Raw genomic sequence first — 14,711 nt, forward strand, 5'->3', positions numbered from 1 at the left:
GGAACTTCCTGCTGAGAATGGTAATGTCTGATATTTGGAACCAATGTATTACTGTTTTAGTTAGCATGTGAATTTCTAGCTTTATTGTTTTATCCTCACAGTGTTTGTTCCTTTTTGAAATATTCTTGAAATATATTTGCCTTTGGCTTACATTGGTATAAATCCAGAGCCTAGACTGACTGACAACCTAGCTAAATAATTTGCTTTTGTGAGAAACTCGTTCTGCAAGCTTGCTTTACAGGTCTGACCTTATTTAGTCCCGGGAAGGTTGTAAGCTTGCCCTTTGGCTTCTAAGTGTTGGGATAAAGAGCCAGTGGCAGACTAACTAGTCTGCTGTGTGAGGAGTCACACACACCAGGGTTTTGTAATCTTGTGTTCTGTGGCTCTTAAATGAGGAGTTTTGGCCCAGGAACTGGACTAGGACTTTTTGACAGTGTGTGTGGCATGTATTCTGAATTGAAAGAAAGCTGTTGAAGCAAATGTTGAGGCATTGGGCACTCTAAGAGAGCCAGTTTGGCTGATTTTAATATTGACTGATTTTAATGTGAATTTAAATGTGAATTTAATGTTTTTATTACTGTATTGTTTACTTGAAGTGTTGTTAGCCGCCCTGAGCCTGCTTCGGCGGGGGAGGGCGGGATATAAATAAAATTTTACATTACATTACATTACAGTTTGGTGTAGTGGTCAAGTGCTTGGAGAACCAGGTTTGATTCTTCACTCCTCCACTTGCAGCTGCTTGGGTTAGCCATAGCTAGCTATCACAAGAGTTGTCCTTAAAAGGGCAGCTGCTGTGAGAGCCCTCTCAGCCCCACCCACCTCACAGGGGGGGGTCTGTTGTGGGGGGAGAAGATATAGGAGATTGCAAGCGGGGTATAAATCTGCAGTCGTCTTCTTCAAAACTAAACATTTTTGTGAAGCAGGTTAGTGAAGGTAACTTCTCAAACTTCTCCTGCTGCAATGGACTAAAATTTGAAAAGGACAGGAATTTACATTTCAGTGTTGAAAGACACACCAAAGCACTAACTAAACGTACTGCAGGTGGAATTCCAGAACAGATTCACTGATTGCCACAAGCATGTGGAAAGGAAATAAGAATGTTTTAGAATCCATTTGAAGTAACACCAGAAAATGCAAGTGATTTTTTTCCCCAGTTGGAACTAATTGATTTGCAATCCAGTGATCACATCAGAGACATTTACAAAGAAAATAGTCTGTTAGGTTTCTATTCTGGTCCACCTGATATATTTATCAACCTAAAGAAATTTGTTGAAGGAATGTTCACAGCCTCTGGTACCACATACATCTGTGAAAAAAACATTTTCCAAGATGAGAACTGTGAAATCCAAGTACTGGTCAAGACTTGCAGATGAACGTTTATGTGACATTTTAATAGTGTCTTCTCACAAACCTTAACTTGGACATTAATGCCTTGACTAACAGAAAACAGCCACAAAAATCACATTGACTAGGTTACCATGGGTAGCTAGATAAAAGGATTTCACAGTGAAATATTGCTCCAAAATGGATTGTGTTCAAGTTAACATTTCTTCATTGACCTCTGAATGTTTACTTTTGATGTAAGTAAATAGGTTAATAATTTTTGTTATATTTTGATTTAAGATGTGGCCCTCTTTATGCATTGGGCACTCTAATGCAGCCCCCATGTGCCAGAAGATTGGGGACCCCTGATAGATGCTAGAGAGCCAGTTTGGTGTAGTGGTTAAGTGTGCGGACTCTTATCTGGGAGAACCGGGTTTGATTCCCCACTCCTCCACTTGCGCCTGCTGGAATGGCCTTGGATTAGCCATAGCTATCGCAGGAGTTGTCCTTGAAAGGGCAGCTGCTGTGAGAGCCCTCTCTGCCCCACCCACCTCACAGAGTGTCTTGTGAGGGGAGAAGATATAGGAGATTGTAAGCGGCTCTGAGTCTCTGATTCAGAGAGAAGGGCGGGATATAAATCTGCAGTCTTCTTCTACATGTTGCATCTGTATTTTTCTCTTCTTGCCAAGAACTGAAGGCATAGTATATGGCTTTTCCTTCCCTCTTTTCCTCTCTCAATAACCCTGTGATGTACGTTAACCTGAGAAAGACTGGCCGAAGCTCACGCAATGAGCTCCATGATTGAGCATGGATTGGACTCTGGCCTCCCAGAACCTAGCCTACGTGTGTGTGTGTGTGTGTGTGTGTGTGCGTGCGTGCGTTTATGTTGATCCCAGCAAGGGACTTTCAAGGCAAGTGAAAAGACACAGAGGTAATTGGCCATTGCCTTCCCCTGCAGAGTCTTCCTTGGTGTGGTCTCCCTTCCAAGGAACCAGCCCCACTTAGCTTCTGAGATCCGAATACTGGTCTATACCATACTGGCTTCCCTCCACTATAACCTCTATACCCCCCTGAGTATTATACACCCCATCCCTGAAGAATTTGACTAGACTCTATTGTAGGGGTGGCCAAACTACGGCTTGGGAGCCGTATGTGATTCTTTCACACATATTGTGTGGCTCTTGAAGCCCCCATTGCCCTGTCAGCCAGCTTGGAGAAGGTATTTCTCTCTTTAAATCGCCACTTCGCCAAGCCAGCTGGCAGCTTGGAGAATGCATTTAAAGTTGCTTTCTTTCCACCACTCCCTCCTCTCTCCCCCATCTGTTTGCCTGTCTGTCTCCCTTCCTTCCTTGCCTCTCTCAGGCATCTGACATTTATTCTCTGTGGCTCCCACGTTAAGCAAGTTTGGCCACTCCTTCTCTGTTGTAATGTGAAAGGTTAGTAAAGAAATTCCTTCATTGTGATTCATATAAACTGACATGTATGTGGTGGTGGGGGGGGGTGCCATGAGGCAAGTAATGCCTAAATTAACAAAGCTTGCAGGTAGCCACCTTAGCCCAAAGCCAAATCTCAGAATAAAACCCAGAAAAAAATGCATATCTGCCTGTGTAGGCATTGGAGATACTAAGGGCTCCCTCTGGTGACTGCTATAGTTCAAAGCAATTGTCTTTGGATTCCCTGTGAACTTATTTTAAGCCGTGCAACCATTGGCCTTACACAATTCCAGCAAGAAGGAGCTATAGTTTTCAGTTAAAAAAGAGAGGAAGGATATGCTGCAACAGTTTTTGGAAACTGCCTCCAACTGGCAGTGTCTACATCCCTAATTCCCCTCTCTCCCAGCCTTCAGACACAAAAATGCAACAATGCAACACCCCCTTCACTGTCCTAATTTGATTTTTTTGTTTAAACCCCTAAATGCAGGCTATAAGTAGCAAATTTCCTGACTGCTTCTGAGAGGAACTCCAGAAGGGCCCACAGGCAGGGCTGCTTTAGCCAGTGGTTAAGAGGAGCAATGACCCAGGATACCTTTAATATGTCCATACCTGTATAAACTGTATTAGTGATGTAACAAACACGAATTTGGGCAGACTTCGGAGGATGGTGGAAGACAGGAAGGCCTGGCATGACTTTGTCCATGGGGTCGCAAAGAGTCGGACTCGACTGTGCGACTGAACAACAACACCTGTATTATCCTCTGCCTGACTGCATATTTTCTTTTGTTGACTTCAGCAGTACTGGACTGTGTGGGGTGGGAAGGACTTTAAATTGTAACAGAGTCAATTTCCAACAACCTAGCCTTATGTCCTGTTCCGCTGTCTTCACAGCTAAACGTAACCTGATTATATACAGTACATGTTTATGCAGAAAGAAGTCCCACTGTTCTCAATAGCGCTGTTTGCATTGGGGTCTTCTTCCCAAGCCCTCAAGTCATGGGGTTGGCTCACATAGTCAGTTTCTGACACCTCCAGTCGCCAGATAATACTAACTATTACCTAGACCCAGACCACAGATTCAGCAGGAGCTCAAAATGCAGCTCCTGAACGTTTCTAAGCGTTCCCCCTCTTCCTCACCACCTACCGTGTCCATTGAATAGTAGGTGCAGCTGCATAACAATCCCTGGATTAGGAGAGTGGGCAGCCAGCTAGTCACCAGGAGCTTTGCCACACCCCCAGCAACCCTCATTAACCCCCGGAGAAGCCCACACCACCCTTTCTCCACTTCTTATGTGATTTTGGGCGGCTTGCTGGCCTTTTGACTGTGGGGGGGGGGCAGCCCAAGAGAGCCCCAGGTAAGAGAGACTTGCTTGGGCTGGCTGGATCTCTAGCCAGCTCAATCAGGCTTCACTCACCCAGGGCTCTCCTTTCTTGCATTGGGTTGCTTCTGGTTGGGGAGCACAGCATATGCTAATGAGTTATGCTATTGAGCTTTGCCACCTGTTTTTCTACAAAACAACCCCTGCCTAGACCCATCTGAATCCTGGAATCGGATCTGGCTTTGGAATGGAAATGGCCTTAGTCACCCTGCCTAATGATTTTTGCTGAGAGTGATGGGGGAGCAAGTCCCTGTTTTTTTTTTTTCTTGGATATCTCAGTGGTTTTCGATACCATCAGCCATGGTGTCCTGAAGAGGCTAGCTGGGCTGGGAGTAGGGGGGCGCCATGATTGGGTTGTTCTACTCTTACTTGACAAATTCCAGAAGGTGGTGCTAGGGAACTGCTCCCCAGCCTGGTGGCCTTTATCTTGTGGGGTCCCACAAGGTTCCGTCTTCTCCCCCAGGCTATTTAACATACGTGAAACTGCTGAGAGAAGTCAACAGGGGTTTGGACTAAGGTGTCACCAACAGCTAAACTAGGTGGGTTTGTGGAAGTCCTGATTAAGTGCCTGGAGAACATAATGGGATGGATGTGGGCCCGTAAACTAAAGCTCAATCCAGACAAGACTGAGGTGCTGCTGGTCATTTGGATGGCAGAGCCAGCCTGTCCTGGATGGGATTGCACTCCCCCGGAAGGAGCTGGTTTGTAGCTTGGGGGTGCTACTGGATCCTGGCTTACAGTTGGGGAGGTTCCTGTCTCTCTGTGGCATGGAGCGCTTTTTATCAGCTCCAGTTGGTTTTCCAGCTGCGGACCTTCCTCAAAAACTATGATCGGGTCACACTGACTATGCTCTGACCGCACCCAAATGAGGTTACTGTAATGTGCTCTGTGTGGGGCTGCCTTTAAAAATGGTTCGGAATCCTCCAGTTGGTCCAAAATACAGTTGGTTACTTTTCTGGGTTGGTTATAGTCTCCTTTGCTTTGGATACGGGACATGAATTCTTCACGACTGTTCTGACTCACAAGGACATCTGATGTTTCTTTGGTGGAAATTTCATGTGCTTTCTCTCCCCCCCGCCCCCAAGATAACAATATTTCCTGCATCTTTGTCTTGTTAAAAGTAATTCTTAAGTGTGAAAAAATATGCTTCAGCTGAGATATTTCCCCATTTGCATTACTGCCACAGGAGGACTATAGCAATTGGCAGAGCAGCAATCCAGGATTTGGAAAAAGAATAACAAGGTACAGTTTTAAAAAAAAAACACCACAAAATTGCTGTTTAACTAAATTAGACGTGCTTCCCTGGAAGCGCTGGTGTTTCGTTCAAATTTCACTCAAGAACTGTCCTCCTGTTTGACATCCCAGTCAATCTTTCTGGCCAGCAACTAGGCGCTTATGAGACACTCATTTTTATCTGAAACAGTCAGAAGCACGCAGGCCTTATCGCTGGGACACAGGCAAGGCGGAGAAAGCAGCAAATTGTTTACAGAGCAGTGAAAGATGCTACTTACAGCGGAGTTCAGTGGACTTGGAAGGGTTTAGTTCTGTTTAGGACTGCACGGTTATATATATATTTTTTTCTCTCCCTTCCCCCCCTCATTTCCTCCTTTCCAAGCTCATTCTTTGTTCCATTCATTCTTTTTGTTCCCTTTGGACTGCCTGCCCCCGCCCTCTCTATTTTCTGGCAAAATGAGGGGAAAAAAGCCCTGTCCCTTTAATAAAGGCTTACTGGGATGTTATTTATTTAGTTATTTATTTATTACATTAGATTTGTATCCCGCCCATTCTGCAAAGACTCAAGGCGGCTAACAACATAAAATAAGCAAAGGCAACTTTAGTACACAATATTAAAACCATAACAAGAAAACAATCCAATAAAATCACAGCGGTGCTACTACATCTATTATAAAAAGGTAAAGGTAGTCATTTCCGACTCTGGGGTGATGTTGCATCACGATGTTTTCATGGCAGACTTTTTTATGGGGTGGCGCGGAGTGTTAAAGCTGCAGTACTGCAGTCCTAAGCTCTGCTCACGACCTGAGTTCGATCCCCGGCGGAAGCTGGGTTTTCAGGTAGCCGGCTCAGGTAGACTCAGCCTTCCATCCTTCCGAGGTCGGTAAAATGAGTACCCAGCCTGCTGGGGGGGAAGTGTAGATGACTGGGGAAGGCAATGGCAAACCACCCCGTAAAAAGTCTGCCGTGAAAATGTTGTGAAAGCAGCGTCACCCCAGAGTCGGAAACGACTGGTGCTTGCACAGGGGACCTTTCTTTTCCTTGCCTTCCCCAGTCATCTACACTTTCCCCCCATCAAGCTGGGTCCTCATTTGACCGACCTCAGAGGAATGGAAGGCTGAGTTAACCTTGGGCCGGCTACTATAGGCAAAATCATATGGTGTCATCCTCTCTCCAGGGCCATCGAATCCCTAGGCAGTTGGTATTAATACAAGATAAGTCCAAGTAGGGTGGCAGCCCTCTCCCATTGAGATGTCATATGCCATTTGGATATTTATTTACCTACATACCACGAAAAGCTTCCACTGCCTATTTCCACACATTAAGCCTCTATTAAAGGCACAGGAGGTCCCCCCTTGCCCCCGGCGCAGATTACAGAAATAGATTGAATATTACAGAAGATGAATAAAGCTCTTTCCTTGAGGGGTGATTGATCCCATTATGCACACGTGTGGCTGTTTTGCCTCCTGGCTGGATATCTGTACCCACCATGTGGCAGAGTTCTCCATATCATTTAGCAGGATAAGGCAGGCTTCTAAGAAATGAGAAAGGAAGGGGGGGTACTCAGAAAACCTTTGCGTGGAGCTCTACCTTTGGGTCGTGAGGGTGCGTTCTGGAAAAATGTAAAAGTCGTGGCAAAAAAAAAAAAGTCATGCTCCTGACATCTCTGCTGTTTCTCCCCTTGCGCACACAGACTTGACAATGTTTGGGACTGTGGTTGTCGGAGTGGGGATTGCCGGATCTGTGCGAATCCGAGACTTGCTGAATCCTTTGCCTTCCAGTCCTGCAGAGCATCTTAAACTCGTGGGCTTCATCTCTAGGTAAGATGGGCTTTATGCAAGAAGTATTTTTAATGTCTTCGAGTTGAGAACCTTCCAGCATTAGTTCAGCTGGCTGATACAAGGGCCGGTATTAATGCTTTGCCATGTTCAACACGCCCTGAGGAGTTCTGTGCAGAGGTTCCAGAACTCTCAAGAGGGGAATGAAAAAGAAACACACGGGTGCCTCTTGTAAACTTCTAAACATTTTTGAGAGGTTCCAGAACTCCGTTCTGCTATGTTCCTCTCGGGGAGAAAGCCCTGGATATGTGTATGATGTAGTCCGGTAGGTAACAGATTTTGGAGTTCTAGTCTAACTTTTGCTCTCTCCAGGGCTTTTTTTTTTGGTAGAAAAAGCCCAGCAGGGACTCATTTGCCTATTAGGCCACACCCCCTGTGGCAGGGGTGGCCAATGGTAGCTCTCCAGTTGTTTTTTGCCTACAACTCCCATCAGCCATTGGCCATGCTGGCTGGGGCTGATGGAAGTTGTAGGCAAAAAAATCACCTGGAGAGCTACCGTTGGCCACCCCGGCCCTATGGCAAGCCAATTGGAACTGCATTCCTGTGCGTTTTTGCTCAAAAAAAGCTCTGGCTCTCTCCTCCTCCTTAAATCAAATCGGGCTTGTGTTGAAAAGACTTTGCTCCCAGTTGAAGATGCTCAAAAAGTTACACAGACTTCCCTCAGTGCAGGGGAAGGAGACATGGAAGGCTCGTCCTCAGCTCTTCTCTTTCGGCTCTGTTCTTCAGTCCACAGTCTGTCGTTTCTTTCTTTGCGTACTTGCCCTGTGGAACTGAAAATTCTCAGTCTGCACGTATGGATTCATATTTCCTTTTTTAAAATCTAGGAGACCGCTAGGCAATATCCAGCACGCCAATCAAATTAGTTTACCAGAAGCTCTCGACAACAAGGAGGTCCACGCTGCTGTCGTCAGCACTGATAACAGAAACCATGAGGAGAGCATCAGGTATCTCACCTTTTAGTTTTCCTCACGGCAAAACATCATCAGAGTGTTCATTTGGTCTCCAAAATTCCAGAGACTGCCTTATTTTTATTTTATTCATGTCGTTATACCTTTCAGTTCTCCACTACGGGGACCCAAAGTGGCTTACTTCATTCTTATCTTGCCCATTTTATTCTCACAACAGCCCTGTGCAGTAGGTTAGGCCAAGAGTGTGTGACTGGCCCGAGGTCACCAACAAATTTCTGTGGCATGAGTGGAAATTCAAACCATCCAGATCCTAATGCGAAACACTGCTTCTGAATAACAGAACAAAATGAGATACCCGACTGCAAATACACATCTCCCTCAGAAATTATTATGGCACATTTAAATTGTCCCTTTTTTGAGCTGCCAGAAACATGGAAGCAGAAGTTGGATCTTTCTCTGACGACGTTTCTGTATATTTCTCAGTCGCTTATGTTTCTTGAGCACTAGAATATCCAACGTGAAGTGGTCCTTAGTGCCGAGAAGCACTCCCTACTTTCAGCTAAAGGCATTCTGATTTACAAACCAGTTCGAAAATGGCGTACTATGATGACTGTCCTCCCAGAATGCTAGGAACTGTAGTTTTGAAAAGCTACTAAGAATTATTTGGGATCCCCCCCCATCTTTAGTGCTGGGAGACTTTTTAAAAAAAGGGCAAGGAATAATGTGACATGTATCCCATTCTCTTCTGCAAGGACGTTCCTAGAGGCTGGGAAACATGTCCTCGTTGAATACCCAATGGCATTGTCTGCAAAGGCGGCGCACCAGCTCTGGGCGATGGCGGATCAGAAAGGTAATCTGTGGAAAACCAAAACTATAGTTGGGGCTTTTAAAAAGGGGGTTTTGTACCCTGGTTCTGCTGCTGTGTTGGTTAAAGCAGAAGTCTCCCAATTCCCAGGCTGTGGACCGGTACCGATCCGTGGCCTGTTAGCTACTGGGCCGTGAGTTGTATAATTATTTCATTATATATTTTATAATGTAGTAAAAATAATAAGAAGACATTGAATTTTTATCCCACCCTCAACCTTGAATCTCTGAGTCTCAGAGCAGCTCACAATCTCCTTTACCTTCCTGCCCCACAACAGACACCCTGTGAGGTGGGTGGGGCTGACAGAGCTCTCCCAGAAGCTGCCCTTTAAAGGACAACTCTGCGAGAGTTATGGCTGACCCAAGGCCATTCCAGCAGCTGCAAGTGCAGGAGTGGAGAATCAACCCCGGTTCTCCCAGATAAGAGTTTGTGCACTTAACCACCACACCAAACTAATAGAAATAAAACGCACAATTGTATGATCCTGATACAATTAACCATCTGCTCTTCCCCTCCTAATCGACAGGTAAAGTTCTCCACGTGGAGCATATTGAACTCCTTACAGAGGAGTACAAGCTGCTGAAGAAAGAGGTGGAGGGGAAGGAGCTTGTGAAGGGAACACTGCACTTCACAGGTGAGTCATTCAAGAGATTCTGCCTGGTGGAAGGAATCAGCAATTGCGTTGGTGGCCAGTGATGTCATTCATTCATCTGTTTTGTCCTGGAAGGGATAAGTCTTAGTCCCTGATTATCTGGGTGTTCCTCCATTCGGCCTGCTTCCTAGTGTTGCCATGTTCCAGGCCAGACCTGGAGATCTGGAATTACAAATCTCCAAACTAGAGATCTGTTCCCCTGGAGAAAATGGCTGCTTTGTAGGGTAGACCCGTCTAATCCAACATCATGTCTCACGCAGCAGCCAACCAGTTCCTCTGTAGGGCCAACAACGGGGCACAGAGGCCTTGGCCTTCCCCTGGTGTTGCCTCCTGGCTCTGGGATTCAGAGGTTTAGTGCCTCTGGGTGTGGAGGTTCGACTCAGTCCCCATGGCTAGTAGCCACTAATAGACTTGTCCTCCACATATTTCTCTAATCTCCTTTTAAAGCTATTTATTCCTATATTCTTCTCCTCTTCTTGCTCTAAGAGACCCAGCAGATATGCCACCATGTTACAATAAGAGGTTGTGCATCACTTGGAACTATGGTATAGTCCATCCTGGCACCAGCATTGTATTGATTCCTTCTGCAGCGTGAGTGGACCCAGGGCTTTTTTCCGTAGGAAGAGCCCAGCAGGAACTCATTTGCATATTAAGCCTTACCCCCTGACATCACCATTGCTTCACACAGGGCTTTTTTATAGGGAAAAAACCCAGCAGGAACTCATTTGCATATTAGACCACACTCCCTGGTGCCAAGCCAGCCAGAATTGCGTTCCTGCTCAGAAAAAGCCCTGAGTGGACCAGAACATAGAAGTTCATCTGGTCACCCAAAGATATTTTGACAGACATCCGTGCCACATAATCTTAACTCCTCCCTTCCTCACTCCTAAAAGGCGGTCCGTTGGATGAAGACCGTTCTGGGTTTCCGGCTTTCAGCGGGATTGCTCGCCTGACTTGGCTGGTTGACCTTTTTGGGGACCTCGCTGTCACGTCTGCCATGAGGGAAGAACAGAAAGAGAAGAATTACTCCAGGATGACGGTGCAGTTTCAGACAGCAAACAAGAGGTTGGTAGCGTCGTGTTTGAGAACGTGCTGAGCAATGGGGTTGCCAGCTCTGGGCGGGGAAATACCTGGAGTTTTTTTGGGGGGAGGAGGAGCCTAGGGAGAACGGGGTTTGAGGAGGAGAGGGTGTAGCACCAGGGCTTATGGTTGTCTGCCCAAGTCTGTGCAGGATCTTCTGTTTACAGCCTACTGTGATAACAGCCAGCTGCAAAGCATTAGACCTTGGCTGGTAATTTAGTGGCTCTTCTGCAATGGTTAAAGGTGGGGATTTTTCTTCCTTGTGGGGCTTGCCTGCTTGCTTCTGCAAAGGGTTGTTGGCAGGGCCATAGGATCATTGGAGTGAATATTTTTGAATCCCAGAAGACTCTGCCGGACAGTCCCAGGGGAGGAGTTGCCCGGTAAAGCTTAGGACTTTTAATTGTCTACGATGGGCTTGTTGCCAAGGTAATCTAGCTAGCTATAAAAGATTTTTTTTATTTTCTTTACACTATGTGTTGTGGAATGCCTGTGTACCTAGAGTAGATCTTGTTTGAATTTTTGTTCTGGTGTTTGTGTCTGTGGCTTGCAAAAGGGACCAGTTGCCTTTCCGCCTTATCAGAGAGTGCTCCTAAGGGAGTGTGTGAATACCTCAAGTATCTCCCTGTTAATTTGGAAATCATTGACCCTTCTAGGGCAGGGGTGTCAAACATGCAGCCTGGGGGCCGAATCAGGCCCTTGGAGGACTCCTATAAGGCCCCCGAGCAACTGGCTGTCATCTACTTCCTTCTTCCTCTCTCTTGCTTCCTTCTGCATCACAGCTTGCTTTGCCAGGCTTGTTCGATCGCACAGGAGCTACAGAGCAAAGTCTCTATTTTCTCCATCGACTGAGGCTCCTCCCTTGGGGGAGGAAAGAGGGAGGGAGAGCTTGCTTTGTCAGGCTCTCTCAATCACACAGCAGAGCTACTGAGCCAAGCTTTTCTTTCTTCTATTGGCTGAGGCTTCTTCCTCTCCTGGTCCCCTGGGGAAGGAAGGAAAGAGCCAGAGCTTCCTTTGCCTAGTTCCCTTGATCCCATGAGAGAAATACAAAGAAAGCATCTTTAAGACCAATGAGTGCTAATGTTTTAAGCATGTTTTAAGTTTTTAAAAAAATCTTTAATTGTGTTTGTCTGTGTCCTTTATAAAGTTTCTGTCTCTGCTGCCTAATCTTAAATAGGTACACACAAAGCCCGGCCCGACTTGGCTTGGCCCAACAAGATCTCATTTATGTCAGATCTGACCTTCATAACAAATGAGTTTGACACCCCTGTCCTAGAGGGAACAGAGTGGAGTGGGCCCTGGAACTTGAATACCCAATCTGGTGGCAACTTATGTGGGGGAAGATAGCAGAGCACTGCCTCCCTCTATGGAATAAATTCTAAAGGGCCCTGTTAGCAGGTTCCCAAGACTGGCCTCCTTGCAGGGAGGTGGACTAGAGGGGCTCTACAGAAGGACCAGCAGGATACAGTATCATAGATTCCACCCTGCAAAGCAACCATTTTCTCCATGGGAACTGATCTCTGTAGTCTGGAGATCAGCTGTAATGGCAGCAGGCATCCAAACTACCCTTCATTCCACAGCATTTCAATCCACAGCACAAGATTTTGCAGGGCAGGTCTTGAGAAATGTGCTGCTGCCCACAGGACCACATCTGGCTTTGTTCCCTTGCTAGGGAAGCTGGCCATTGCTGACTTTGCACAGCCTATATGCATAGATCTTTGCAAATAATATGTCAGTGTTTGGCTATCCTCCTAGCATTTGGCAAATGTGGGATATGACCGGTTCTGCAACGTTGGCCCTGGAGTAAAAAGTGCCGTACATAGAGTTCCAGGGCTATATTGTCCCCTGCCAAGGCTTCCTGCTGGCAGAATTCCATTGACGTCAGTTGAGTTCACCAGCTGAGCGTTTGGCCTGCCCTCTCTTGAATTTGAGCTTGGTTTTAAATGCCCAACAGTGACAGAGTCTTGGATTTTGACCAGCTCAGCTTGGGTGTCTTTGATGGGACAGAGGAGAAAGCATTTCTGGATTCATCGTTCACGCTTCCAAGAGGATTGCCTTGCTCTGAAGTATTTTGAACTTGGGGGAAAGCTGAAGGTTTTGTGCTCGTATGGAATCTCAAAGGGACAGGAAGGCAGCTGGATTGTCACACAGGATTTCTATTTTGGCTCTTGTGTTTGTTGTGCCATTAAACTCCAGTTCCATTTAAAAGAGGGGGAAATCACCCTATATATGAGGGATTTGCCTTCCCTCCCATAATATATATTACCTTATGCAGGGCTTTTTTTGTAGCAGGAACTCCTTTGCATATTAGGCCACACACCACTGAGGTAGTCAATCCTCCTGGCGTTTACAGTAGGCCCTGTACTAAGAGCCCTGTAAGCTCTTGGAGGATTGGCTACATCAGGGGGTGTGGCCTAATATGCAAAGGAGTTCCTGCTACAAAGAAAGCCCTGGCAGGGGGGAATCTTTGGAAAGTTTTGCTCAGATGAAGGTTCCATTCAGTCATTATGGTTTGTAACCATTGAGAGACTTATCCTCCATCTTCCATCTCTGTGGTACCATGGCATCTTACTTAAAAACTGTTCTTTTAAATGAGTGTTTTGGAGCTTCATGTTTCATTATCTTTTCACCCCTCAAATCTTTCCTTTTCTTTAAATGTAGACCTCTGACTTGGATTGAAGAAAGGGGACCGGGAATGAAACGCGATAAGATGATCAACTTCTGCTTCAAAAGCGGGTGCTTGGAAAGCCTCCCTGAAGCCCCCCGTGCAGCGGTCGGCCTCTTCATGCAAGACCTCATCCTCTTCGCCCAGAAACTCTTGGGCCAGGTTTCCAAAGAGGAACTGGTTGCGGAGAAGCAGCGGATTCTACGATGCCTTGACCTGGCCGACGAAATTCAAGCTCACTGTGAGCGGACATCCAAAATCTGCTCTTGAAACCTTTGAACCATGCTGCATAGAGTTATTGCTCCTTACACTCCATAAAAAGATTAAGGGTTTTCTAGCAAATTCAGGCCTGTTGAAGCTTACTACGTTTTGGCGTAGTGGTTAAGAGCAGTGGACTCTAATCTGGAAAACCGGGTTTGATTCCCCACTCTTCCGCGTGAAGCCAGCTGGGTGATCTTGGGTCAGTCACAGTTCTCTCAGAGCTCTCTCAGCCCCACCTACCTCACAGGGAAGAGAGTGGGGAGAGGAAGGGAAGGAGATTTGTAAGCCACTCTGAGATTCTGAGTAAAGGGTGAGGTATAAATCCAAACTCTTCTTCTTAAAACAACCTTTACTGGCCTTTATATTATATAATGTAATTTAATCTGTAACATTACTAAATCTACTGTGAATGCTGATCTAAACGCTAACCAAAGTGACTCCCGAGTTTTATAGGTTATCCTCAACTGAAGACATTAGCAGTGGAAGACCTAAGATTGTTTCCTGTGGAGTAAGGCCTGTTGAGTAGCTTTCAAGTAGGATTTTGAGTAGACCTGCTTAGTTGTAGGAATTTTTCTTGAAAGTAATTTTTGTGTCTTTGTTTAAAAGCGGAATTGTGTGGCCGCCAACAGCCAGCCAGCTCAGGGAGGCATCAGGTCGCCCCAGAAGTGAGCCAGCTGCAAACAGAGCACCTGGGAGCGTCCTGATGGTGCTTCAAAGAGGGACAGGCCATGGGTGTCCCAGGGAGCATCTGGAGCACTCATGCCCCCCTGTCCGCAGCTCCCTGGGCACTCTCTGGGTGCTTCACAGCCTTCCTGACAGCTGGGGAGATGCCTCCGAGACAGCCCAGTAAAAACGCACCACTTTGAAAGTGGTGCCTTTTTGAGCCAGCTCCTGGCAAGCCAGGGGCGGGACGGAGACGGCAGGTAGATGTGCCTGTGTGGACGTGCTTTTTTTGATCTGCCTGCCTCCCATTCCTGGGGCGGCTTAAACCCTGTGTGACCCATATACAGGGCTTTCACTGAAAACAGATAGCTCAAGGTTGAGTTGTCTTCTCGTCATGCTGCGTCAGATAATTCA

At 46.4% G+C, this 14,711-nt stretch overlaps 1 protein-coding gene across 1 annotated transcript; it reads left to right on the top strand.

Moving 5' to 3' along the window:
* The first annotated feature begins 7,059 nt into the window (after window positions 1-7,059).
* Window positions 7,060-13,715, top strand: BLVRA (biliverdin reductase A). The gene is made up of 6 exons (XM_060247723.1): window positions 7,060-7,188; window positions 8,031-8,150; window positions 8,867-8,964; window positions 9,506-9,613; window positions 10,525-10,696; window positions 13,370-13,715. Exons 1-6 carry the CDS (start codon window positions 7,070-7,072, stop codon window positions 13,641-13,643), a joined length of 891 nt encoding a protein of 296 aa, XP_060103706.1. The 5' UTR covers window positions 7,060-7,069; the 3' UTR covers window positions 13,644-13,715.
* The last annotated feature ends 996 nt before the right edge of the window (window positions 13,716-14,711 follow it).

Source organism: Heteronotia binoei, chromosome 10, assembly GCF_032191835.1.
Source record: "Heteronotia binoei isolate CCM8104 ecotype False Entrance Well chromosome 10, APGP_CSIRO_Hbin_v1, whole genome shotgun sequence".
NCBI lineage: Eukaryota > Metazoa > Chordata > Lepidosauria > Squamata > Gekkonidae > Heteronotia > Heteronotia binoei.

What these genes read in the sequence shown, in the direction of transcription:
- BLVRA (XM_060247723.1), top strand. Translation starts at nt 7,070, where the DNA reads ATGTTTGGGACTGTGGTTGTCGGAGTGGGGATTGCCGGATCTGTGCGA. An exon ending in CTCGTGGGCTTCATCTCTAG is followed by an intron (nt 7,189 to 8,030) that starts GTAAGATGGGCT and finishes TTTAAAATCTAG; the next exon opens with GAGACCGCTAGGCAATATCC. An exon ending in GGCGATGGCGGATCAGAAAG is followed by an intron (nt 8,965 to 9,505) that starts GTAATCTGTGGA and finishes CCTAATCGACAG; the next exon opens with GTAAAGTTCTCCACGTGGAG.